The sequence below is a fragment of the Dipteris shenzhenensis genome, chromosome 13, assembly GCF_047967505.1.
Source record: "Dipteris shenzhenensis isolate YYH24624 ecotype China chromosome 13, Dip_SZ_1.0, whole genome shotgun sequence".
In the NCBI taxonomy this organism is placed as follows: Eukaryota; Viridiplantae; Streptophyta; class Polypodiopsida; order Gleicheniales; family Dipteridaceae; genus Dipteris; species Dipteris shenzhenensis.
The window spans coordinates 18,480,375-18,505,768 of NC_141608.1; the positions used below are offsets into that span (position 1 = coordinate 18,480,375).

Here is a 25,394-nt window from a genome sequence, read left to right on the forward strand (position 1 = left end):
TACATCCTCAACACATCCTCTTGTAGGCATTGTGCAAAACAAATATGCAACCTTGGCAATTGAAGCCCCCCTTTTTCTAGAACATATCAAATATTTTAACTTGTACCTTGAAATTCTCACAGGTTGGTAGTTTGTTAATGTACTCTAATATTTCCTTTGACCTTGGTCTAGTTCTTGGATGCTTCTTGGTTGTATTATATGTCCTTAAAGGTTCAAAAGGTAGCAACATGTGAGCTACTTGATTTTATTAATTTGTAGGGTGGTATTTTATAGGTTTGGGAGCAATTGTAGGTAGTGCTAAGGTTGTTGCAATATCTCCTATGGCCTAGGATAGACCCAAGTAGCCCCCACACTAGCCCACATAGCTAGCAAGGGCCCAAGGGGGGCCTGAGGGGCTATGGCATAGTTTAATGAATGCCCATAGATAATGCTATAGCCCCAAATGGGGCTTAGTACCTACAGTAGTCCCTCTGGGGCCTAAGGTGATGGCATCTTCCGTGGCCACATGGTGGATCACAAGCATGTCTAGAATCTTGATCTGACCTCCTGAGGCACCTACTATTCTACTCAATGGCTCTCTCTCTCAAGAGTCTAGGGCAAGGCCTCTAGTTGAAAGCGTTATCCTATGTGTGTTGTGTAAGAGAAAAATCCCACCTCCTCCAAGCGATCTGAGTAGCCTATTCTAGCTAGGCAAAACCACTCTTTCAAATCCCCCTATACCTCATTGAGGGGGAGACCTTCCTAAAGCCAAAGGTGCCACCACTGAGATGCATCTTGGTACAAAATACGAGGAGGGTCAATGAACCACTCTTTGCCCAAATGACCACGCAAGTACTCTCTTACCACTTTAATACATGTACATTGAAAATGTGTAAACTTATAATAAAAGCATGATCACATCGTATTTTGAGAGACTAGGATGTACAAATGTTCATGGAATCACATTTACGCTAAATTTACTTGAATAGAAGCTATAATGCTCACAATGTAGATTGGCAACTCTCAAAGAAAAAGTTTTGTGGTGCCTTGTCAGGACAAAACATATTCCTTGGTACCACCTTGAAAAGGAACAAAATTACTTTAAGGATACGTATGGAAATCAGCAAATGTGGACTCTAACACTTGACCAACCAAAATTTCCCCCTTTTAACCATATCCAATCCAAAAGGACTTCTAAAAAGAAAGAAATATTTTTCCCTAGTACAAGTGAAGGCTATAGCTAATTCAACTCTATAACTATTGTATATGTCACATTTTCTTCCTTGAATTTTTCATTTGGTAAATTGCCTTGACATATTCTAGACACGAAGATAGCAATATATATTTTCTCTCTAAAAAATGCAAAATTTTGTTTGGATAAGTCCTTAGAGAAAATATTGAAAGGTAGACATCATGCTAAGAAGGATTCTAATGATGATTAGAGAAGACAACAAAAATTAGTTGTAATTTACCAGGAAATAAGAAGAAGATGGTTGGTTTTAATATGCAAGAAGATGACAAGGAGGAAGAAGGTGATAATCCGGCTCATTATCAACCACCTCCTTCAGAAACTTGCCTCTTTAGATAATCATTAGCCACCTCCTTTAACGAACCTCTTAGATAATCAATAATGACCTCCTTCACCAACCTCTCACTTTAGGTAATAACTCTACCAATAGGGGATCATCTGCGCAACTAGCCACCGAATCTAGGTGTTGTGCATCGTGGGAATGTCCTCTCTATTTTTTAATAAAACTCTCCCACCCATTTGACCCTGCATGCATTGGGACTTTGAATGCGGGCCAATGCTTGTTGGAATCTAATAGCCTCACTAGTCTTAGAGCGCATGTATTTCATGTACTACAACCAAGGATGCACGAACTCCAGACTACATAAAATGAAAATATTATCACATGCTACATCAGATGAGAAGACCAAATCCTTGTGTCAATTAGACCTTAATCAAATGACTATTCTAATAGTAGAAAAGTGAAACAATTCATCAAGTCACTGTTATTGAAAAACCAACTCGACTCATAGCACCAACTTGACACACCGACTCTCCTACTTACCCCGACCTAGTTCCTTGCAAGTACTACAATGGACTCAGTGACATATTTACAACCCTATAGACTATAGACATGACACTTTTGACTCTCATAAGCATGGGTTGTGTATTGCAATGAAGGCTCGCAACCTGAAGAGAAGGAGCTCAAAGCTATCTTGCTAGTTTTATAGAGGTCTCACACACAATAGTGTCACGTGCTATATGCCAACCATACTACTGACCTATCACATACATCATAGACCAATCACTGTGAGTCCACTAGCAGATCACCACAGGTACTTGCTCATCACATACCACTAATAAAAGGCCACTCTTAAACCCTTGGACACACAAACACCTCCCCATGTGGGAGCACTAAGACACTAACCCCGTGACCAAATGGGGAGCACACACTATCAAACAACATGAATAATCAGAACACTCAACCACCAAGAGCATCTGAAACATGGTCAACACGACCATCTTACACAATTGCTATCTAGTGATCCTAAAATATGCTCTTGATCTAAAAATCTCAATCTGTATGAAGAATGTCATTTGCTACAAGACTTGCAACCTCCGTTGATGATGAAGTCTCATCTTGTGCACAAACATCCAATTTTCCTCTCTTGGCTACCTCGTCTTTATGCTTTTTGATGCAAGACTTTTCAATATTCCCCGGCTCTCCACATTAGTAACATGTTTGGTTCTCATCTTTGAAGGTCTTTCTTTTTCTAGTTTCTGCATATGCAATCTCTCTCATAGGTTGGAGTGCCTCTTGCTTGAGCTGTTCATGCTACACAGTCGAAATAGTCAGCATCATTATACAAATGAGGAATTCTTATAGTTTTATTGTATTTGGAAGACATGCCCTTCAAAAGGATGGCTTTCTTATCTTCATTCCCCACATACGACCCAAGCTCATGTAGCTATTTCAACAGCGCCTGCATCCAATTGAGAAAGGCTCCTCAATTCTCAAACTCGTCCATCTACAATTGCAAAGTGCTTCATTTTCACACCATATAAGGTCTCTAAGATGTTTCAGTTCTCAGCTACCATCTTCCCAATATTCCAATAGTAACCTCCTTCACAAATCTCCCTCTTTAGATAATCAAACTCTACTAATAGATTATCATTTGCGCAACTAGTTACCAAATCTAGGTGTTAAAAGAGTGTTAAAAATATCGAGCTTCTCCACCACCGCCTTGAAATGATCAACCACCTTTGCTATCACCCTACAATGATCAACTCTAAATATTCGAATTCCCTATCTCTTAGAGAGCATTCCCAGCCATGCCGAATCCCAATTTTCACAATTTTAAAATTAGCTTAAATTGTGCTTTCCAAGCATTTGCACCAACTTTTTTGGTGCTCACATTAACATTTGATAAATTGAAGAGAATAAACATAAAGCTTGCCCAAACAAAGCATCGAGCTTCACCTCAAATCTAGCTACTATTGACAACAAATTTGTAGACCAAATAACTTGTTTCATTCCCATGCTTGTTTTGATCTTCTAGGCTAAAAACTATAAGGTGTTAAGTTGTGCATTTTTGTTTTTTGAACTCACCCACCCGTTTGACCATGCGTGCATCGGGACTTGAATATGGGCCACTACCTATTGGAATCTAATAGCCTTACTAGTCTCAGAGTGCACGTATTTCGTGTTACCACAACTAAGGATGCACGAATTCCAGACCGCATAAAATGAAAATACTATCACATGTGATATCAAATGAGAAGACCAAATCCTTGTGTCAATTAAACCTTAATCAAATGAACTATTCAAGTAGTAGACAAGCGAAACGATTCATCAGAGGTCAAACCCTTTTTTTTTTTTGCAAGTACTACAATGGGCTCAATGACACACTAACAACCATATAGAGCAACTCTCATTGTGTATGGGAACGAAGAGCTTGAAGCTGTCTCGCCAGCATTGTAGAGGTCTCACAAACAATGGTGCCACGTGCGACACATGCATATGCCAGCCATACTCCAGACCTAGCACATGTGTTCCTCTTGGAGAGGTACTTGCCAAATCACATACCACGAATGAAAGCCCACTCTTAGGGTGTTTACACACTATGGGCGCCCAAGATGCCATAAATGCATCTGAACTGTGGGCAGGCTATGGACGTGCAATCTTGCCCGTCCATGAGCCTTGGGCATGCCCACGGGCGGGCAAGTGTGTAAACAGCCTTAAACATTTGGACACACAAAAACACCTCCCCATGTGGGAGCACTAAGACCGTGGTAGCAACTAGAGGCTGAAATAAAGGTCAAAGGAATCATTGAAATTCGGCATAATCATATAGAAATCATTGGGAATCCTTAAGGAATCATCGCCGTGAGGACTCACTCACTCGTGCTAGTCGTCATGTTACTGCCATAGCTCTCATCACATTCTGATCGTCGAGATGAGATTCCCCATCATTGCCCGTGGCCAGCTTATTTTCTCTGCGGCAGCTATCGCCATTTTTTTGCTTTGGCATCGTATGCTCGTGCCTAAATTCGTTCCAAAGTCTCATTATGAAGGTATTTGGGTGTTCCTCTGTGTTGTTCTCCGCCTTCCGTCCCTGGCGGATTGGTTGCCCTGCCGATCCTCACCGTGTACATTCTGGATTCTAATCGAGTGCAATAATTCGATGGCAGTAATATGCTTTTGCAGCGTTCTCTGTGAAATTTCCTCATTAGCAAGTTTGTTTCTGAGGAGCAGGGCGCTGCCACAACAGTTGACACAGATGGCTTAGAGTGGAAGGAGAACGATAACTAGTGCTATGAGTGTACTTATGATGGCCGCTTATTAGGCTAGAGCAGCAGGAGCATGACAATTGAGCTGCTTGATGACGAGGTTGATGCCAGTAGTCACTAGAATGTATCTGGGTAGGATAAATGTGAGCCTATCTTGCCTACAAAATTTGCAGAACCTTTTTAGTCGCAAGGCCATAATTTGGAGTGAAAGTGTATCTTTATACATATTCAGGTTCAAGCTGTCCCTGGAAGCAAAGGACGTGCGTATGGATTCTGCTTCTGGAAGCCTGCATGTGCAGGCACACTCAGCAAGTCATCTTCCACAATTGTGTTGTATCAAAGTTTTGTCTTAAACTTAAGTCTCCCCTATGTACCACTATCAACGAGCTCAAACTTCAAAAACCAGCCTCTAGATAATAACTTAGGGAGCACCATTCCTTACATAAGCCTGCAAGCAGAAGATTGTAGCTACCTGCTCATACTCAAAACAGGCTCCCCTTATCGATGCAAGAGGTAACCTGCCACCAGCTCTTACCTAGAACCATGAACTCTTTCACTGTCAGCTTATCTATAACAGAAGCAGAAGTTGTCTCCGCCCCAGCCAGAACATTCATCCAGACAGTCAGCCTTGGAGACTGCAAAGGGCCTCTTAAGAGTGCACCAAAGGCACTAGGAAGAGCAGTGCAGGACAGCAGCAAGGGCAGAGGATCAAATAAGTCTTTCAGTCCAGCAAGGCACTAAATTTAGAAGGTAAAGATTTCAGTGCAGCAGGGCACTAAATTCAGTGCAGCAAGGCACTAAAGAAGTTTCCATGCCATTCCCCTCCGGAGGATAGCGTGTGGGAGATAGTAGCCAATGTCATGGTGTGGAACATTTGGGTTGCTCGCTGTAGTCTGGTAGCATCCGGTTCCACCCTCGGCTACCTTTTTTGCCATCTGGCAGGATATCATTTACACCCTACGCTCCACCTGGGAGCATTGGACCGCGGGCTCTAGGGCGACTGTTGTTGCGAGGTGCACACGTTTCTGCAAGGCTTGGACTGCATGGGTTTTCTACACATTCACTCCACCCCGGATTCACTGGTTGTATAGTCCTCCCCACCTGGCTATTAGCCCTTGTACCAGAGATCCCCTAGGCATTGAGCTAGGTTTCTCTGGAACAAGCTGTTTTTTTTCTTTCAGCCTTTATCGGTTTTTTCCATACTCAGCACCTTCGGGGCCGCTGTTTTGTATGAAAGTTTTTCAAGCATTAATAGAAGGCTCCTTTCTTTGCAAAAAAAAAAGAAAGAAATTTCCATGTAGGGATCTGTTAGATGATTGCTATCACTTGGATCGACGTCATGGATGATTTACGCAGTACAGCTTAGGTGGAAGCTTAGGTGGAGTGTGGACGATGTGCAACAGTTTCTAGATGACAAAAACACGCCAGCAGAGAGCAGATGCTGGAGGATGTTCTATCAATGTTTGGACTAGACATGGTGGATGCCTTTGACATGTTCTTGAGTGCTCTTCCCAGGGGTAGACTAGTGGGCTATGCCTCACAACAGCTTGTTGAGAGGGGGTGTCAGAATTAAGCGTCAACTACCCAAATGATTCGAGGATGGGGGAGCGACACTTGTATAAGTGTAGGGGCAAGGATGAGGGATAGAGAGGCTACCACATGGGCAGCACACAGGCTTCCATGTGGGGAGCAAACAGTTGTCCTTACGTTTCACTTGGGACCCACCCTGTAGGGCGGACATCCATGCTGTTGGCCATCCCATGGGCCCTGACATAGGGCAGGATCGCAGCCAGGTTATGGCCCCAGAGGTGGGGCATGGAGAGCTGCATAATGGCCAGCATATAGGCAGATACAAAGCATATAATGTGGGAAATAGTGCTAGGCAAATCCCAGCCAGAATGAGCCTTGTTGGGGGGGTCTATAGGCCCTGACCCGGGGGTCTACAGACTAGGTTGACCAAATCCTAATCTGGTTTGCTGCTTTAGGGTTCAGTTGGCTAGATCCATTGGCATTCCAGGCTCTATATAAAGCTCTCTTTTGTTGCAGAACATTCAGCCTTGCAGACTGCGAAGGCCCTGGCCAGCCCTAAGGATGTGTATACTGGCCTGCCCATTGAATTCCTGCACTGTCTCATACACAATATATTTCTAAACTAAACTGCTGGGTTAGGTAGGCTTTCAGCTTAGTGTAGCCTTCTCTGAAGAGGACTTTGTCCAACCAAGGCTACGGGCCTCCCTTCGATTCACCATCTCTTGGAGCACCTGACTGTTTTCGTTCTCTATGAGCACCCACTTTTGTGCTCTCCAGTCTTTTCTATGGTCTTCTCAGCTAGGATGTTGGACCACTCTGCAAAGGCTTGGCTTGCAGGTTTCTTTTACATTACAAATATGTAGGAATCTGCTGGTTGTATAGTTTGCCATTATTGCTTGCTGGAACCTTGAGAAGCAGGCTGCAAAGTGCTGTAATTAGCACACCCATCACAAGTCAACGCCCACTTTATGTTAGTATTCATCAATTCGCTGTTGTAACCGCAACATTCAGAGTGTCAGGTTGACCATTCTCTCTACCTTTACACTGACAGGAAGATCTCACTTTGCATGCTGAGTTGGGCAGTAGGATGAAGGATTCTTTTTCGATCAATGGCCCAGAGTATGTGGAGGCCTCACAGAGGATGTTTTGCAGATTTGGGTATCTCATTTGCAGGCTGGAGTGTCATCTCCTTCAAATGTGGAAGCTGCCCTATCTGGTGTTAGTGATTTTCATCATACTATTGCTAACACCAGGAGGCATGAGATCCTCAGGCAAGAGATGGGGCTTCGTCAGCAGGCAGCCCTAGAAAGGAAAGAGCAGGAAAGACCTACAAATGGAGGGATTCAGGAGGGCCTTGCTACAAGGGATCCTATGCTGATTTTTTGGTGATCGATCCGAAGAGCCAAGGCTTTCACGCCAGTGAAGCGGCAGGATTTGTGGCAGCAGAATAGATGACCTCCCTTTGTTGGTATTCGAAATTGAGAACCGATTCACATAAAATATCACTTTGATGTGCAGGACCCGAGATCCAATTCACTTGAAATGCCAGAGATATATTATTGAAAGCACCTAAGAACCACTACTCATCTTGTTGTGGTGGTTTACAAATCTACACTGAACTAAGGAGCCACAAAGGCTTCACAAGCCGAAGTAAAGAGACACCTCGCAGGTTGCCTCAGCAGTGAGGTATATAAAGATCGGCTCCTACAAAAGCAACCAATGTGGCACTACATAGGACCATATACTGTCACACAAGCAATAGTACAATGACGAAGGACACCAGAGCAGCTTCCACGACAATGTCTAGTGCTTGTAAGTCATCAAATTTATAGGTAACTTCTCAGGAAGTATAGAGTATTTTCAGCAATCCCCTAAGGACATGAAACTGCCGCTGCCAGCGTCACAACCCCGTGATAATATGCCACCTGCTCCAAGCACCGCCTGAGACTCTCATGGGAGCTAGAAGGATCACAAACCGATTGGAAAGAAGACAACCTCCAGAATATCCAAGGGCTTTTCATGCCAGCCCCTAAACCACCACTTAGTAATTTGCATGGGAGGCTAGTCTGCCAGACACGTCGATCGTAAAATTTGATGGGAGAAACTTCCCCTCATGGCAACTATTTGTTCGTCAACTCTTTATGGAAAAGGGATTGTGGGGGGTCGTATCTAGTTCGAAAAAGAAGCCTGCCAATAGCCAAGGCTTTGAGAAGATGCAGGTGTGGGACTCAAAGAAAGAGACTGCAGAGAATTGGAATATGCTAGAAGCTTTATTTGCATCGAGAGTTAAAAATTCAAAAATAATGTTGAAGCAGGAGCTCTTTGCAGTCCAGATGGGTGAAGGAAATGCCCTGGCAACTCACCACAATCGGAGGCAGTCACATCGTGAAGCAGCTTCAAGCACTTTCTGTTCGAGTAGATGATGATGCCAAATTGACATTGCTTACCAATCTCAGACCGAGGTATAATGAACTCGTTACTATCTGAAGAGATAATTCAGATGCCTTGAGAAGAGTGGAGTTAAGCCACTACAGGTACTGGAGAACCCGCATTTCCCACTAAAGAAAAGAGAAAGAGCAGAGATGGTGGTAAGAGGATCTCAATAATTTGTGGATACTGTGGACATGAAGGACACACAAAAAGAATTGTTACAATAGAGATTTTGGTAACAAGAATAACAAGGGACGAGATGCCACCAACAGTTCTGAGGCTTGCTTGATTGACGCAGAACAAGATGGTCATTTTTCAGGATTGATTCAGCATGAACCACTGTCCCCAATAATTAATGTTGATGCAGAATATACTTTTTGAGTCCTTGGAGTTCCGTCAGTTCTGGTTTGTTTTGAAATTTCAGCAGGTTTTTGTTGTGATGTTCTTAGGTGTTTTTCCTTCCCGTAACTCAATTCAAGGGGGGATGTTAGAGTTGGACACGTGGCCACCTTCCTCCAAGCACACCACCTGAGACTCTCCTAAGAGCTAGAAGGATCACAAACTGACTGGAAATAAGATGACCCTCAAAATTTCCAAGCGCTTTTCATGCCAACCCCTAAACCACCACATAGTTGTTTGCATGGGAGTTGGCCACATGTCCACTGCATTTCACCATCCCTTCAGCCCCTACAAGAGTTCATCCTAACTCTAACATTTGCTAGATCAGAGAGCATAGTATGCCTTTTATGCATGGGAAATCCTTCTGGATTCGAATGGGAGGAAAAGTCAATAAATACTTTTTTTCTACTCCTGACCTGAGACATGGCAGAGAAAGTGTTTCTCAACTTATCGACTCTGACGGGGTTTTGTAGATAGATTTTGATGCCATCATGTGGATAGCTACAGATTTTTATGTCCCCTCGATCTTGACTCACTTGCCAAAGATGATGCTAGACATAGAGTTTGGTAGAGTATTCCAGTATTGGTGAATCCATATATGACCTTTTCACTTGATGCCTTCTTTCACCAATCCAGAATTCAGGACTGCACTTTTTGCCCTTCACAAGGGCAGATGCCTGGGTCTAGATGGACTGACACCTTCCTTTTTTGTGTGCTTTTTGGGACATGACTGGGGACCGTGTTACCTCAGCCCTTCAGGGCATTTGGGACTCTGTTATGGTGCTTGCTTCACTTACAAAAGGTCTCATTCATCTTATCCCAAAGGGAGGTTGCAGAAATTTCATATCGCGATGGAGACCCATCACTTTGTTGGGTACCCATTTTGGCCGAAGCTATTAGTTTGTATTTGCAGCCCATTCCTCTAGATCTTATTCATGATACATAGATGGACTTTGTGCATGGCAGAATTGTTTGAGATGATATATTCTCTTTTTGGTAGGCTTCGTAGTTGGCTATGCATATTGGCCAATGCCTTGCCATTTTCCTCTTGGATTTTGAAGAGGCTTATGACAAGCTAGATTGGTGTTTTTTGGAGGGTACCCTTGCACACTTTGGATCCTTAGATGCATGGATCAGAGGGGTTTCCTTAATTCTTAGAGGGGAAAGGGGAGACGGATTTCAGATATCTAGATCAGTTTGCTAGGGATGCCCTATTGCCCCTTTCTTATGTTTATTTGTGGCTTGAAGCAATGAGCAGATTTGATCCCAAACAAAGATTACTGGGCTGAGACTTCCCCTGAGATAGGATGAGGAGCTATTGGATAGTGAGCTGGCTGATGATATATATGTTTTTTGGGATGCCATTATAGCGAACCTCACATCCTTCAGGGCTGCCTTGGATTTGTTTTGTAATACAGTAGGTGCACACATTGATTGGAATCCAATCACTTTTGGATTAGTGACGAGGACACTCAAGTTTGGGGAGATTAATTTTGGTTTTACTTGGATCCAGAGGGGTGTTTCTCTCTGGGTTGCGAGGTCGGTGTGGGAATCTTTCCTTCGCAGCAATTTGCCCCTGTGTGTGACCTTGCTTCCAGGGTGGTGGTGGTCAACCAGGTCCTACTTGCCATGGCAGGACCTAATTGACTAGATGGTTTGGCAGACACAAGAGCCAAGGCGGCTTGTTATAAAGTTGGGACAGCCACGATTACTTCCTAATTTTGGTCAGAGACGGTCAGATGTCTCGAGTATTCCAAAGGTTTATACTCCTATGGAGATTGTTGATGCATCTTCTATGGACAGTTACAGTTTGCTCCCAGGATGCGGAGTGCCTCTTGCAGATGAGGATGAGGCTATACATGGTGAGGAGGATACCTTGGCTAATGATGCCCGGTATGATCCATTGGCCAATTATGCCAGGATAGATGTGGTTTCTGCAGTTATTGACTCAGGTCATATTGCACATGGGCAGGAATCATTGATATGTTTGCTTTGTAAGTGCCTCCATGGCCAGAAGCAATGCCCTCGAGCTTGGCTTCATAGGTTTGATACCGTTATGAGAGCTCAGGATGTGATGCGCAGTGAGACAGGTTATGGTCTCAGTATTCAGAAGGTTGCTATCCTTCTGAGGTTACTTGCCATATGGTCCTTTATGGACAGGGATGCTTTGCAGTGATGAAGCTGGAAACAGCCACGATGGATCAGAACATGATTGTGTGGCAGTAGGGCAATGAAATAGCATGTAAACTATACTGCCAGGGCCTATTTATAGGCTTTGACCTCCATCGGCAATTATCGTAGGTCAAACAGGTTCAAAAGTCGGGCAATTTCAGTCTGTACACCTGGCTGACCCAATCGAGTCTTCTACAAACCAACTCGGCTGATTCGCAGGGCTTTGGGCCCTCTTGCTTGCTTATGGAGTGTGTGGAGTCTTGAGTTGTCTGAGAAGGTCTCATTGCAATCGTCTGCAATTGCTATTTTGCCCCGATGCTGGATCTGTTCAGCTCTTTTGTGAGCAAAATTTCCCACTACAGCTTGATGTGGCATTTCAGGTCATCAAATCTTTACCGCATTAGACAGTATGGATCCTGTTGCTCCTGTCCTCCATGGCATTGGCAGCAGAAGAGGTGACAGTATGGATCCTGTTGCTCCTGTCCTCCATGGCATTGGTGACAAGAGGTGCTGGCATGCACGTACATGCAGATGATTTGAGAGCCTGGGACTCCACATAGATGGGGTGCCTTCCTTCCACTACAGTGTTGAGGCTCCCTTTTTCCTGCTCAACTACCACAAGGTGAACCAGTTCATCGGAGAGGATCTCTTGTAGTTACACACATTCAAGACTTGGTTGGCACCTCGTGATTTTCTTATGAAGCTCGGCTTCTATAGAGATCACTGTCTACGGATTTCAGCGGAGGGCTTTCGTTGACCCACCAAGGTATACACGGATTCACCTCCCTCACTCCTTGAGGATATTGATAGGGTAGTTTCGGGTCTTGTCACACCGCCTGCGTATTGAGAGTGGTCGAGCAGAGGGCATACCCAAAGAGGGCCACATCTGCACTTTATGTGATTCTCGAGAGATTGGGTCAGAGGAGCACTTCGCATTTAGATGCCATGTGTACTATGAGATCAAAGGTTGCTACTACTGCCTTTTTAGAGATGGTCTTGGATCCCTATTTAGTTTCCTATCCTACCTAGACCAAAGTTGCCTAGCGGCCTTCATCCATGAGGCTATCTGACTTAGGGAGCATGTAGGGTTAATCAGGACACATAGCCAAACCCCACTTAGAGTACGATCATCGAGTTTTTCCAGCCAGACAGCACCAACCAGCAGGACCCCTGGAGACAGCGGCCTCGAGGACCCAAGCTAGAGTAGATACGCCAGACTCATTGGCGTTAGGGGACCTTCCCTCTATGATCACCGGACTGGGGGGCCGACCGACAGGAGTGACGGTGGTACTTGTCTGCCGCAGGGCTAGAGCCAGGAGACCACAACATACCACACCTGTCGATAGTCGCCAATGACCTATCACAGGTTACATGCCATCACATGAGCTTCGCACATCGACGGCCCCCTCCGAGTTGATACCCCTGCTGGCTCCCACTTCAAGAGCTCAAAGAGTTCTCTTTCTAGATACTGATGCCATTATGTTCAGGACTGGTTTTCATTTCTATTTGTCATGGGTGTTGATACCCGTTTAGTGGCTCCACCCTCAGCTCATTGTATCAGTTTCTTTTTAGTCTCATAGACCCTTAGGTCTTTGGAAGGCTTTCAATAAAATTTCTTTCTTTCTGTCTTTCTACTCTCTGCTGTACATTCTCTGAGTGAGGTTTTAAGTTTGTGTGTGCATCTACAAGTGTTAGGAGAGTTCTATCCAGTGCGTGAGAGGTTCAAGTGATTAGGCCTCTATTTCTAACATGCTTCTGGAAAACAAGAGAGGATTTGAAGAAGTTCTGTCCTGCATATATTTGACGGCAGCCTCTATGTATTAGTTATGACTAGCAGGGCTGTATGAGAAGGCAACAGCACCACTAGGTGTCTCTGAGTACAGGCAGTTGTCAATTATGTTATGAGCTAGTGGCTATAGAAGCCTATCTGAAACGTTCCTAACATATGTCAGAGAATAATCAGCAAACAGTATAATGCTAGCTGGAAGAGGGATGTTGAAGCGAAAGTGGCCTTCAAACTCTCTCCATAGATGAACCTCAATGATTGCACCACCAAGCATGTGCTGAAGTTCACGTAGCTGTGACAGAACTTGGCAAAGATGCTGGACGGAAAACCTCATGTAGGGACTGGAAAACTCATGTAGGTACTAGAAAACTCACGATTGCACTCATGTAGGGACTGGAAAACTCATGGAGGACTGGAAACCTCATGTAGGGACTGGAAAACTCATGTAGGTACTGGAAAACTCATGATTGCACCTTCAAGCATGTGCTGAAGGTACAAGTAGCTGCCACAAAGATTGTCCAAGATGCTGGACTGAAAACCTCATGTAGGGACTGGAAAACTGATAAAGAATTGCCGCTCCTCATGACCTATTGAAGGGTCAGGGGGTGGGCGAAATGGTCAGGAATGACTCTCTATGTACAGCTGGCGAGCCTATCTATGCCCTCTCCTATAGATTAGCTGATTCAGGAGGCTAGTTGATCCGCCTGGACATGCCAGCCACTGATGCCGGATCAATTGGCTCCAGGACAGGCCCTAGGTAGTCCTAGATCGGGCTCAAACAAGGTCCATTGATGCGCCTTTAAAAGCTGGCTTCTGTCAGTCGAAACAGGCCTTTGTGGGCTTCGAAAGTAACCCGAGATGGGCTCAAAACACACAGCCCAGTGAGAGCATCCCCTCCTCCTAACTCAGTCCTATAGCCCTGATTCCTCCTCATATAGTGGCTTAAATTAGTGCATCACTGTGATATTATAACAGCTCAATTGAAACATGATGCTATTTATTTTGTCAAGGGCTTCAAAGATGAAGACTGGTCAGTAAGATGCCTTTAAACTTGAATTGTTTCATTCTTCTGGTTCTGCTATTGTTTGCTTTAGAAACTTGTCTCTGTGCAGCTAAAAAATTCGAGATCAGAAATTGGTGTGGAGATATGAACATGTACATTATGTTTGACAGAATGAAATTCTGCTCCACTTTATTAGGGGGTTAAAGGTTTAAATATTGTACAAAGACAAGAGAAACTTTCAATGTTAATGAAGTCATTGAAAATGGTATGATGTGTGCAGTGCTGGGAGCAAAACCCAATTCCACAACTGAAGATATCACAGCTGCATATAGACAGCTGACTTCTTTGAGGTGAGTAGGATCATCCAATGCTAGCTGAAGGGATTGATGTTTTTTGTAGTTTTAGTATGACTTGGAATCTTCTTGTTACCTTTTCTTTCAGATTTCATGATTTCTGCAGGTGGTTAGCTAGCCTGGTAAATCATGAACATTTGTGGATGCTGCTCTTTTGTGTTAGAGATCACAGGTAGTCTGGAGAGCTCACTTAGTGACCACCGTGGAGCACGCAAGCCTGAGACCGGTCTCTAGATGTCCAGACCAGCATGAGGCCCTGCTCGAGGTCCTCCTTGAAGCCTTGATACGTCAAGCTACTTCAAGTTGTCCTCGGATGAGGCCCACAGAGTGGGATAGTGGCAAACAAAGACAGATTTTAGACATGCTCCAGAGACATCAGGATCATGGGGAGGACCCTAGCGAGGGTCTTTCAAAGCCATGGGTATCCATGGCAGACTTGAGACCCGTCCCTCTGCCACATGACACCAGCCTATCACACAACATAGTGTCTAACAGTGCCATAGTCCCACTGAGCAGGTGCAGATCGTTGACATGTTTCAGAGGCCTTAGCGACCCACGCTTGTATTAGCTTTGCTTGCTGTTTGCATCTATAGTGTTTGAGGGGCACGTTGTCAAACATGGAATATCCATGGCTGAACCCCTTTGATTTGCAAGAGAAGACCCTAGGATGGTCGTGTTGGAAAAGTAAGTGATGGACTATGGAACTAGCTCATTAAATCACCCTTGGGGTAAGGGTTAGGATAATTAAAGGGCAAAAAGAGTAGCTAGACCTTAGGTCCTAGGTTAGGCCACTGATGATGTTATGTCATGGACAATGGTTAGAATTTAATGGGCCAAATGATGTGGCATACCCCCACATGCATCCATCATGGATGGAGGAGATGGATACTACATGGCACCACTCTTCCGGTTTAACTCATGTGGCTTTGCCATGTGTCACCAGACATGGAAAGTACTTACCATGTCACTCACTCTAGGGCATCCGATTAAATTTTGATATGGCATATATGCATGTGTTTGGTGCATTCTGATTGGGCACATTGTGTCATTTGTGCCACATAGGAAGGCGTTGAAGCCCTAGTTTCTGTGAGCAGCCACCATGAGGCTTCACTTTCACACCTCCTTACCTCTTCATGCTAGGGTTAATTGGCTTTCATTGATCATTTTGCAAAAGTTGCCGCATTTTCAGTTTGTTGCATCCAGTGTAGCCAGTGTTGGCAGTTCCATTGTAACAATTCATTGTGTTCTGCTGAACGTGGAGGATTCGACTTTGGACTACACGCTTCTCTACTGGCAGCCTTCACTCAGCTAGTCCACACGTTTCTTCTTTGAGGCTGAAGACCTGCGCATAAGTTGGAGACCACCCTGACTATGCAGGCCACATTCTTCTACTCGCCAAGTTGCTGCTCAACAAAACCTAAGCCTCTACAATGATCTGCCTCAGTTGCCCGTCATGTATTCTTTGTTGACCTTCTAGGATAAGCATGCTGCTTCTACCTGTCAAAGAATCACATATCCTGAACAGCAGCCCACTTCCATTTCTTTCTTTACATAGAATTTTTGAGGATGCCGTTGGCTGGCTCGCCTCAGTCTGCTCTTGACCTCCTGCACGTTACTGTTACCTGCGCGTGCTGACTAAAGTTGTCCCCATTCTTTTTATGGAGCTGACTGTGTTGCTGGAGCTATTGCTCAGAGTTGTGCCACTCCTCATGCCGATTCTGCCTTCTTCGTGATCATTCGCGTGATAAAGATGCGACCTTTATTTTTACAACATATTCTGTTTAACAAATGCTCCTGTCAGATTCCTTGCAGACACGGATTCAGCCTCATCAGAAGGCCTTGGTATCTGTTTTTGGAGGTCAGGACTTGGTCTCCATCATCTATCTTCTGGCAAAGTCCATCTTCCCTATTGAGCCCCGAAGCCAACGACTTCCTTGTTTTCTTTTGCCAAAGTTCTCATAAGGTTTCTAAGACGACCTATTTTTCTGACACATGGCAGTTTAATTTGTGCCCCTCTTAAGCTCTTTACAAAGTTCTTTTTGGGCTAGTCAAACATGAAGTTGATTGATTTTTAAACACCTTTATGGTCCTTTTTTCTTCATTTCAAAGGACTTATTTTTTCAGCCACTTTGAGAACTGTTCTTTTATGCCACTTGGGCCTTAATACCTTGGCAAATGTTATTTCTCAAGAAAGCACTAAAACTTCCTCCATTGATTGAGAAAATTTCAGGAACAAACTTTCCCACTTGGCTAACAAAAATCAGGCTTCTTCTCATGCGAGAAGGACTCTAGAATGTGGCAAATGGCAAAGAAAAGAGGCCGAAGTTGGACGACAAAAAGATGGTTCGCTAGGAGAATTCCTTGGCTATCATTGGCCTAGCTGACAACCTAATCCACCATGTGGATCTCGACAAGACAACAAGTGAAGTTTGGACTATGCTTGAAAATCTTTTTAGAAATAGGATCATTAATTCAAAAGTTTTTGTTAAACAAAAACTTTTTAATTTGAAGACAAAGGAAGGATAGTCATTGAGTGGACACTTGAGCAATGTAGGATCTATCCTTCAACAATTGGCTGCCTCGAAAGCCACGATTAGAGAAGATGACCAAGTGGCAATTTTGCTCTCCTATATTGAAGGTATCTCCAAGTACTGTGAGGTGCTAGCAGTACTAAGGGTGGGCCCTGATATGAGATATGATGATATGGTGGCTTCCTTATTGATGAGGCCCGTCATGTTACAGAGAAGACTAGAGCTTCACTAGAACTTGAGAACGTATACTACTAAAGAACAAATCAAGGATGAAAGGCAAGCCACTAAAATGTACCTGTAAAATGTACCTACTGCAACATTCTCGGACACACTGAGAATAAATGCTTCAAGATGATGGCTAAAGAACAATCGAAGGAGCATGCAAACCTAGTTGGACAAGAGACTGATAGATGAAGGCAAAGCTGGACCCTCTACTGGACGTGAGGAGGAGGTTTTTACTGCAGCTGTTTCCAATCTATCTCTACACGACGAGATAGATGATGATTGGGCTTTCTAGAGTCGTATGTGTGTCAGATACTTTGCCTTGGGTAGGCCCCCAGAAAAGAGTGTAATAAAGTGAGTGTTTTTTTGATGCCTACTATCTTCCTATATCCATTGGGAGATAGGTGGATGCTTTGGTTGTAGTTTAATGGTTTTTCCATATTAAAACTGACCGAGTCTCAGGATGTTGGTGCATTTCCCTATACCTATGAGCTTGTCATGCATCCATGCTTAGACATTAGCCTCTGATCATGTTGAATCTTAAGCCATGAGAGTGCTTAGTTCAACCTCTGAATCATGCTCATACCTAGGCTCTGAGATTGCATGGGATGTACAGTTAGGATCTCACCATCATGTTTGTCTTCCGGAGCCACTCACCCTAGCTCTGAAGGGGGGTTTGTTGGAAATCGGAGTCGTAGTGTGAGTATTCCTATAGTTGTGGGTGTAATGTGTCCGACAACCACTTGTTCTCTTTCTGTCACCATGTTTCTAAGACAAAAAAATAAAAATAAATCAAATAAACAAAAGATACCCGAAGTAGAGTGGCAACCATTGTGGATCTACAAAGTAATCTCACAACATTGCAGCAGGGATCTATCAATGTGGGTACCAAAGCATAAATCAGTGTAGCATCGCAACAAAATCTTGAGGCGAACTGCTCAAGCTGCAACACATAGCAAAAGTCGGTGTAGAGCAGCTGACATCCACCAATTGCAACGAAGCATCTGTAAACAAAGACAAAGCATCATGAAGCGAAGGATGCTGCAAGTGGCGCTGATGTGGTGGTGCTTCTAGAGAGCAGATAAAAGGATCGTCAATGAGGATTTGCATGGAAGACAATCTGCAGCAGCACAGATTGGCAATAGCCCTAACATTGATCTCTTTGGGGCAGAGCATAAGCAACATGTACTTGCGTCAATAATAAATGCGAAGGTGTTGTATCATTTAAGGCAACACAAACGTTGATTTAATATTGTCAAGCTTTAAAACCTGCAAAAAAAAAAAAGAACTGCATTTGCCAGATAGCACCAGCAGGCGCATGGCCAGCAACAATCAGACATGAGAGGACATCTAGCTCCTGCAAAGATGAACAATAAAGGCACTTTTAATTCTGATGTAGATGAAGTTGATAGCAGTCCATAGCTACAAGATTTCCAATCCCTTTGATGGAGAAACGTTTATTGTTGATGAAACCTGGTGGAAATAGGATTTAGGTCCCTAGAGTCTGTTTTAGAAATGAGTTCCTTTTCAGCCTTTCAAGATCTGAGGTTGTGTGGAGCACGGATCAGATTCAAAAAGGTATCTAGACCCAGACTGGCTTCTTCTGTCTTTGAGCTCATGGAGGATTTGGCTCTATGGAGGAGTCCCCATAAAGCTTTTACATTGGGACCCCGGAGAGTAGGAGTGGATTGGTGCAAGGAACTGAGGGAAGAGCATTCCCTTCTCTTGTTACACAGTTAGTAATGCTAGGAGGTTTCAGCTCAGCTATAGAGGCTAGAAGCCCTCCAGAGCTCCTCATTGGGAGAATTTTCAGATTTCTGCTAATTTGTAGAAATTTTCCTGATTGGGCTTTCTATTCATGGAGGAATTGCAATGAACTTGTGGAGGTCCAAGCTCGGGGTAGACCCCACTTGTCCTCGTTGTTGTTCTTGCGTGGAGTCTATTCATCATTGCCAATGGGATTGTAGACAGATGAGGATTGTATGGAAGGGGATTGCTAGGATTTTTAGTATGTTTACTGCTTTCCCCTTCTGTATGACCTGGGGCTTGGTGGCCTGGCTCTCTCTTTTGAGGCCTGAGGTCTTTTATGAGATGCATGGTTCTTCTTAGGCTCTCTCGATACGATGTCATTTAGTTGGGTCGTGCTCTCTGGTGATCTTCCCTTCTCACACTTTAGGCCCGTGCATGCTTCTGTGGATTCTTCTTGAGAGATACTGGCGAGTATTTCAGCATGGCATATTTGGAGAGCCAGATGCATAGAGGCCTTGAATGGACAATCTAGGTGAGTTTAATCGTAGGTCGGCTAGATAATCTGCAATTTGTAGACTAACTATAGTTAGTTAAACTAACTAAACCTATTGACTAAGTGAACTTAGTTAGGCTCACTTAGTTAGGTGAATTGAACCGGTTGAACTAATGAGTAGTTAGCCCAACTCAGTTAGTGTTAATCCACTTTCACCTAAGGTCCATTCACACATAGACTTAAAGTCTAAAGTACATTTACACAGACACTTAAGCCCAAAGACCCCCCAAAAAAGGCCATATTTTACCCCTCCTTTAACCAACCATAACGCGCCCATTTGGGACTCAAATTGAACCCAATTTAAACCAAGTCTTTCACACAGGGAAACACCACGCCACGGGGTATTTTTCCAGCCCATTACGGCATCCCTAACACTCGGTTAATTTGCACCCCCATGTGGGCTAATTTTCGCACTAAATCTTATAACTTTCACTCGTTGCCTCCGATTGATGATCTGTTTGCATTGGCGCATTCCTGCACTCAAGAGGAACAATCCTAGGCACAATTATAACAGGACGGTCCCATGAAGTGTTTCCTATCTCTGTTAAAACGATTTTTGCACTCAAGATGTTTGATGGAATTATCATGAAAATGCAGACCACAAGCCAACAAGAATCCTAGACCGGGAAGAAATGATTGTTTGGAACTGGAAGATACCTATGATATTGATTGCATGGTATGGTTTCCTTTATGTGAGGCTACGTGGGAATCCGTTTACTAGATATGGAGAGCATTCCTAGATTAGGACACTAGTGCTTGACGAGGGAAGGATTATTACATTTCAGTTAGAATGTAGCATGATCTCGGATGGGTCCTTGACAAAAAGTCCTTAGAAAGAAGAAAGAAAGTTAATTAACGCCTATGAAAGACCGAAGGGATACAATGAAAGCTAAGGGTGGGGCCACTAAACGGGCATCCATACCCAAGGGTGATGTCTGTGATGAGAGAAAAAAATACATCGTGCTATTTGTGAGAGAGGGAAAACCCAAAAGGGGACACATCGAGGGGGAGCCCCTAGTCGTCTAGCAATTGGTCAGCTTTCCATCTCGTCTAGCGGTGGCTCTGGATCTGGTGAGGGCTAGCATTGAGAAAGAAAATGACTAATGGATTGTTGTTGATGCTCGGCCTGTCCAGGCCCATCCCTCCTCCTCTATAGTTCCATGACAAGTGCTATCATCGCTTTAGTGGTCTGTGTCCCCACGTTGAAAAGGGTGGATATGTTTGCAATCCTCATGTGATTGTGCACCCAAGGTTGGGTCTGTCGAGTCGTGCACTCTAGCTCTTTGCTATATTTGGTCCCCCGCTGTCCTAGGCGCGGGTCATCAGAGAAAAAATCTATGATCGGGCTCTGGTTGGGTTCAGTTGGTCCCTCTTGTGCTCTGTTGTATGCTCATATGAGCTGATCTCTATGTTTGTGGGCCTCGGGAAGGAAAGTGGCCACATGGTGCCAAGGAATTCTTTGAGTGGGCCAAAACTGCTACTAAAAAGACAATGATTTCGTCCACAGTTCTCACAATCCACAAGGTCATCTGAATGCAAAGTGATGTATATGAATGTAAATAATAGTTTGTTTTGATGGGCTGTAAGGATTTGGTCAAGCACTTAGCTATCAAGGTCTTTGATGATCGTGGTTCAAGACAACTAGAAGGCTTTAATGCGCCCATGCGCATTTGATGGGTTAATTCATTAATCATGCTCCTAGGGGTAAGTGCCTAGGGGTAAGAGTATGGTTAGTGATTTAGTGGAAGACCCAAAAGGGACTTCAGTGATTAAATGTATGGGAAGGGGCTTCAATCTTAGGAAGCAGATAATTATAGCAATGCCGTTCTAGAGACATGGGAGCATGAATTCACACACTATGACTGAAATGCATGTATGGTTTTGAAATGGTTGCCTAAGGTGGGTGTTCATGAACATCGTAGACGTCTTGATTCATGCATTATGGCTGGGTAGAGATTTTGCACTCGGATGCTTGTGAGTTGGTTTGGCAGAGAATGAACTTAGTCATGACTAGGATGGAGAGGGGTGGTGGAGAGGGGTAGGGTGGTAGGATGGAGAGGGATGGGATGGGTTGCAGGGGATGGGGAGATTGAGGGCAGCAGGAGGCAGCCTGAACTTTGTGCTTCCATATCCTTGCATTTGAAACATTGTTTACTTAAGCTGAATGAGATCATTCAAAAGCAAGATATACTGAAGAGTTTGAATCTAAGCTAATACTCCAGACCGGTGTGTTTTTTAATGGATGGAATATATATAGGAGGTGCACCATCTAACACGGTGTGTTTTTTTAATGGATGGAATATATATAGGAGGTGCACCATCTAACACGGCTGTCTAACTTATTGTTATTTTATTATAGATGTCACTTTTTATGGCTTGAATTTGTCCATAAGAAGATTAGTAAAGAGTGATGCTATGCAAATCTTTAAATTGCTCTTGACAAGAGCAATCAACATGATGAGATAGTAGAAGCATCTCTAATTGCAAGCCCTAATCAATATGAGGCTTGATTGCAAATTGTGAGAGTTCGAGTATTCTACACGTAATTTGAACTCTTTGTGTGCTCTTTCAGGAAATTGCATAAGGGAGAAAATGGGGACATCACATCAGACATTTTACAGGTAAGTTCATAAATCGTATAATTATTTATTTCTAATGAGAAATTTATACATACATCATCTACTTATTCACTTCTAACACATTTAATACTTCCTAATAATCACATCATCGATCAAAGTGACCAATACAAAATACATTATTTTATTCTAAATTTTCTTTTACATTGAATATTTAAAGCTCTTGCTCTTAGTACCAACAAGGACAGGCCCTTTCTAGAGGGTCTTGACTAATACAAAATACATTATTTATTTCAAAATCTCTTTTACATGGAAAATTTAAAGCTCTTGCTCTTGAGTACCAAGCACAGGCCCTTGACTATCAGGGTCTTAACTAATAGGATGCTCTAGGTGCTCTGGGTGAGAAAGAGAGAGAGCCAGAAGAGAGCCACGCAAGTTTTGGTGGGTACAAAACACCCTAATCTTCTATGGCATCCATATATATAAAAGTGTTTGGGTATTGTACATAACTAGGGTTAAGACACAGTGTCCTTTAACCCCCATAACGTCCCACTTAAAGGCCAATGTTCCTTTAAGGGAGAACATCCAGTGAGCGTACTATCCAATGCCCATCAATACATGGCAAAGCTCAAATAGCTTACTAGGTAGCCTCTTCGTTAATCTTTATGAACCTTGACAAGATCTTTGCGCTTGTCCTCAAGTACCTCCCTGATGAAATGGTACTTGACCTAAGATAGCTTCGAAGTGTCTTGCGTGCCATGATTGCTCATATGTGAACAATTGACTCAATCCAACCTGGAACATTGGTACGATTTCTGGTCCAAGTCGCCCAAGGGACCAACAAAACCATCAAGTCGTCCCCTCTAAAGATAGGAACGGACGAGACCAAAGGTCTTGGCCTGTGTTTGAAGCCCACATACAATCGCATCCTGTCCTTAATTCCTCCACAATGAGATTCCAGTGGTTGGTCCACGTTAATCCCCATTGGTAGGAATCCCTTAGTGGCCTAGAGGCAGTTATGCCTTGTGAATTCCATATGGATACCAACCGGGTGCTGGCAGAGATGGATGACAACTTAGAAGCCTGCACTATTGAATGCCTATGGGATCTTGAAGCACTGGAAGAGCATTAACGTGAGGCAGTCTTCGCTCAAGAGGTGGGGCAGAAGAGATAGAAAGCATGGCATGATAGGAACCTCAGGAAAAGAGAGTTCAAAGTTGGTGATTTGGTACTGTTGTATTCAACTAAGTTTCTCAAACACAAACCTAAATTTGTCAGTGGTTGGACAGGCCCATTTTTCACAGCCAAGCTTATTCCAAGTGGAGGAGTTTAGGGCCAGCTCCTACATGCCCCAGTGAATGGGGTCACGAGTAAAGAAGTACCATCTTCAGTGAGGAAATTCCCTCCCACGCTTGTATATACCATTTGCATTCGTTTCCTGTCATTCAAATTATCTTCCGACTTCATCCAAATCAAGCGTGTTGTCTTTTCACCTTCTCTCTCTAACATAGCACCTTCTCTTTCCACCCCTTGTCTCTCCCCGTCTCTCTCTACCATAGACCTTCTCTTTCCCCCCACGAGACGAGACCTCGACATGACCATGACCCGGAGCCTGTGACCCGACAGCTGAGACAGAGGGTTGACACACAGATCATACTTGAGGACATCCCCTCCTTGTTTAGAGTCGGAGCCCGATCGATGGGGGTCACAGTGGCCCTAGTTAGACGCAGAGCTACGACCAGGAGACGTACTAGGACTGCACCTTTGAGGGGCCGACAACACTTTATTGCCGACATCATGCCTCCATTGCCTCATCCATCCTGATGTCCTGCTGCTACTGCTGATGATGATGATGATGATGATGATGATGATGATGATGATGTTGATGATGTTAATGATGATGCTGAGATTGATATATATAGTCGACTATCGACATGACTATGTTGTACTTAGGACTTAGTACTGCCATTTTGCATTTTTTGCATTCTGCATTGGTGTGGATGCTCGTTTAGTAGCTCCTCTACCACAGCTCATTGTATCAAATTTTCACAGTCTCATAGACCCATCGGTCTACAATGGCCTTCAGAGATGGCCATCATTTGAGGGATTCACATGCTTCCCACATGGAGGCGGGACTAGCACAGTGGACTACCTATTGGGCCCATTGGCTTTTGTCTCACGGATACATGACCTCACCATACCCCCCCCCCCCTTGGAGCTGCCGACCACTCATATCTGGCCTTCGATGTTCTTGCTACTACACCAGGCACAGGGATAGTTCCTATCGCTACCCGTACCCAGATCCACTTTGACCGTGCCCTTGATCCAGTGTATGTGTGTCACTTAGCCAGAGAGCTTCTGGCCTTATTGGAGGCTGATTTAGACCTCGCCCATGCCTCAGCCACCCTTGTCACAGTGATACAAGATGCTGCCACTAGATCCTTTCCTACGATCCGATCTTCACGGGTATGAGATGGGAAGATGCCTCAAAACCCGTGAAAGCACAGGATCACGAAGGCCTTTGGACAGAGCACTTCGCACATGGGCAGGAGGTCCTAGCACCGATCCTTGCACATATGTTTAACCTTGGAGTTTGTCATGGCTTCCCACCAGCATGGAGCACCACTACTATCGTTCCGATACACAAAGCAGGAGACCTCATGGACACCGGGAACTATCGCACCCTCATGATTGGCCACACACTGGCCAAGATCTATGGATCGGTACTAGAGAAAGAGATCAACAGTCATACAGAGGCATGGGAGCAACGAGCACTAGGACAGGTAGGATTCAGGAGGCAACACTCTACTCTAGACCACATCTTTACTCCGAGGGCTATCATTGAGGAGGCGAGGTCCAGACATCAGAGAGTCTACACATGCTTCGTAGACTTTCGAAAGGCCTTCGACACTGTTCCACGATCCCGCATGATTAGGAGACTACAGGAGATGCAGATCCCAGAGATGTTGATTTGGGGTGTGATAAGCTTATATGAGTCAGTCAGAGGTAGGGTCCGTGCCCCAGGCGGCCTATCGGATTGGGTCGAGAGCACCATTGGGGTGAAGCAGGGCTGCCCGCTCTCACCGACTCTCTTTGGACTCTACATTGATGAGATCACATCTTTCATAGATCGCCTAGGTGGCGAGGGCTCATTACTAGGGGATCTCCTCGTATAAATATTGTTATATGTTGATGATATAGTCCTTATATCCTCTTCAACGGAGGGATTGCAAAGAGATCTGGAGGCTTTAGAGGTGTTTTGCAGAGAGAGAGATCTGACGGTCAACGTTGGGAAAACTAAGGTTATGATCTT

General features: G+C 44.2%; 1 protein-coding gene across 2 annotated transcripts in view; it reads left to right on the forward strand.

Annotated features, from left to right (window-relative positions):
• The first annotated feature begins 4,378 nt into the window (after nt 1–4,378).
• Nucleotides 4,379–25,394, forward strand: part of LOC147895118 (DNAJ heat shock N-terminal domain-containing protein) — an 88,046-nt gene continuing 67,030 nt past the window's right edge. For both annotated transcript variants that reach the window (XM_087384260.1, XM_087384261.1), the window contains exons 1-3: nt 4,379–4,561; nt 14,378–14,447; nt 22,078–22,126. In XM_087384260.1, the coding sequence (XP_087240386.1) occupies nt 4,444–4,561; nt 14,378–14,447; nt 22,078–22,126 (237 nt within the window). In that variant the 5' untranslated portion in view covers nt 4,379–4,443. The remainder of the gene's footprint in view (nt 4,562–14,377; nt 14,448–22,077; nt 22,127–25,394) is intronic.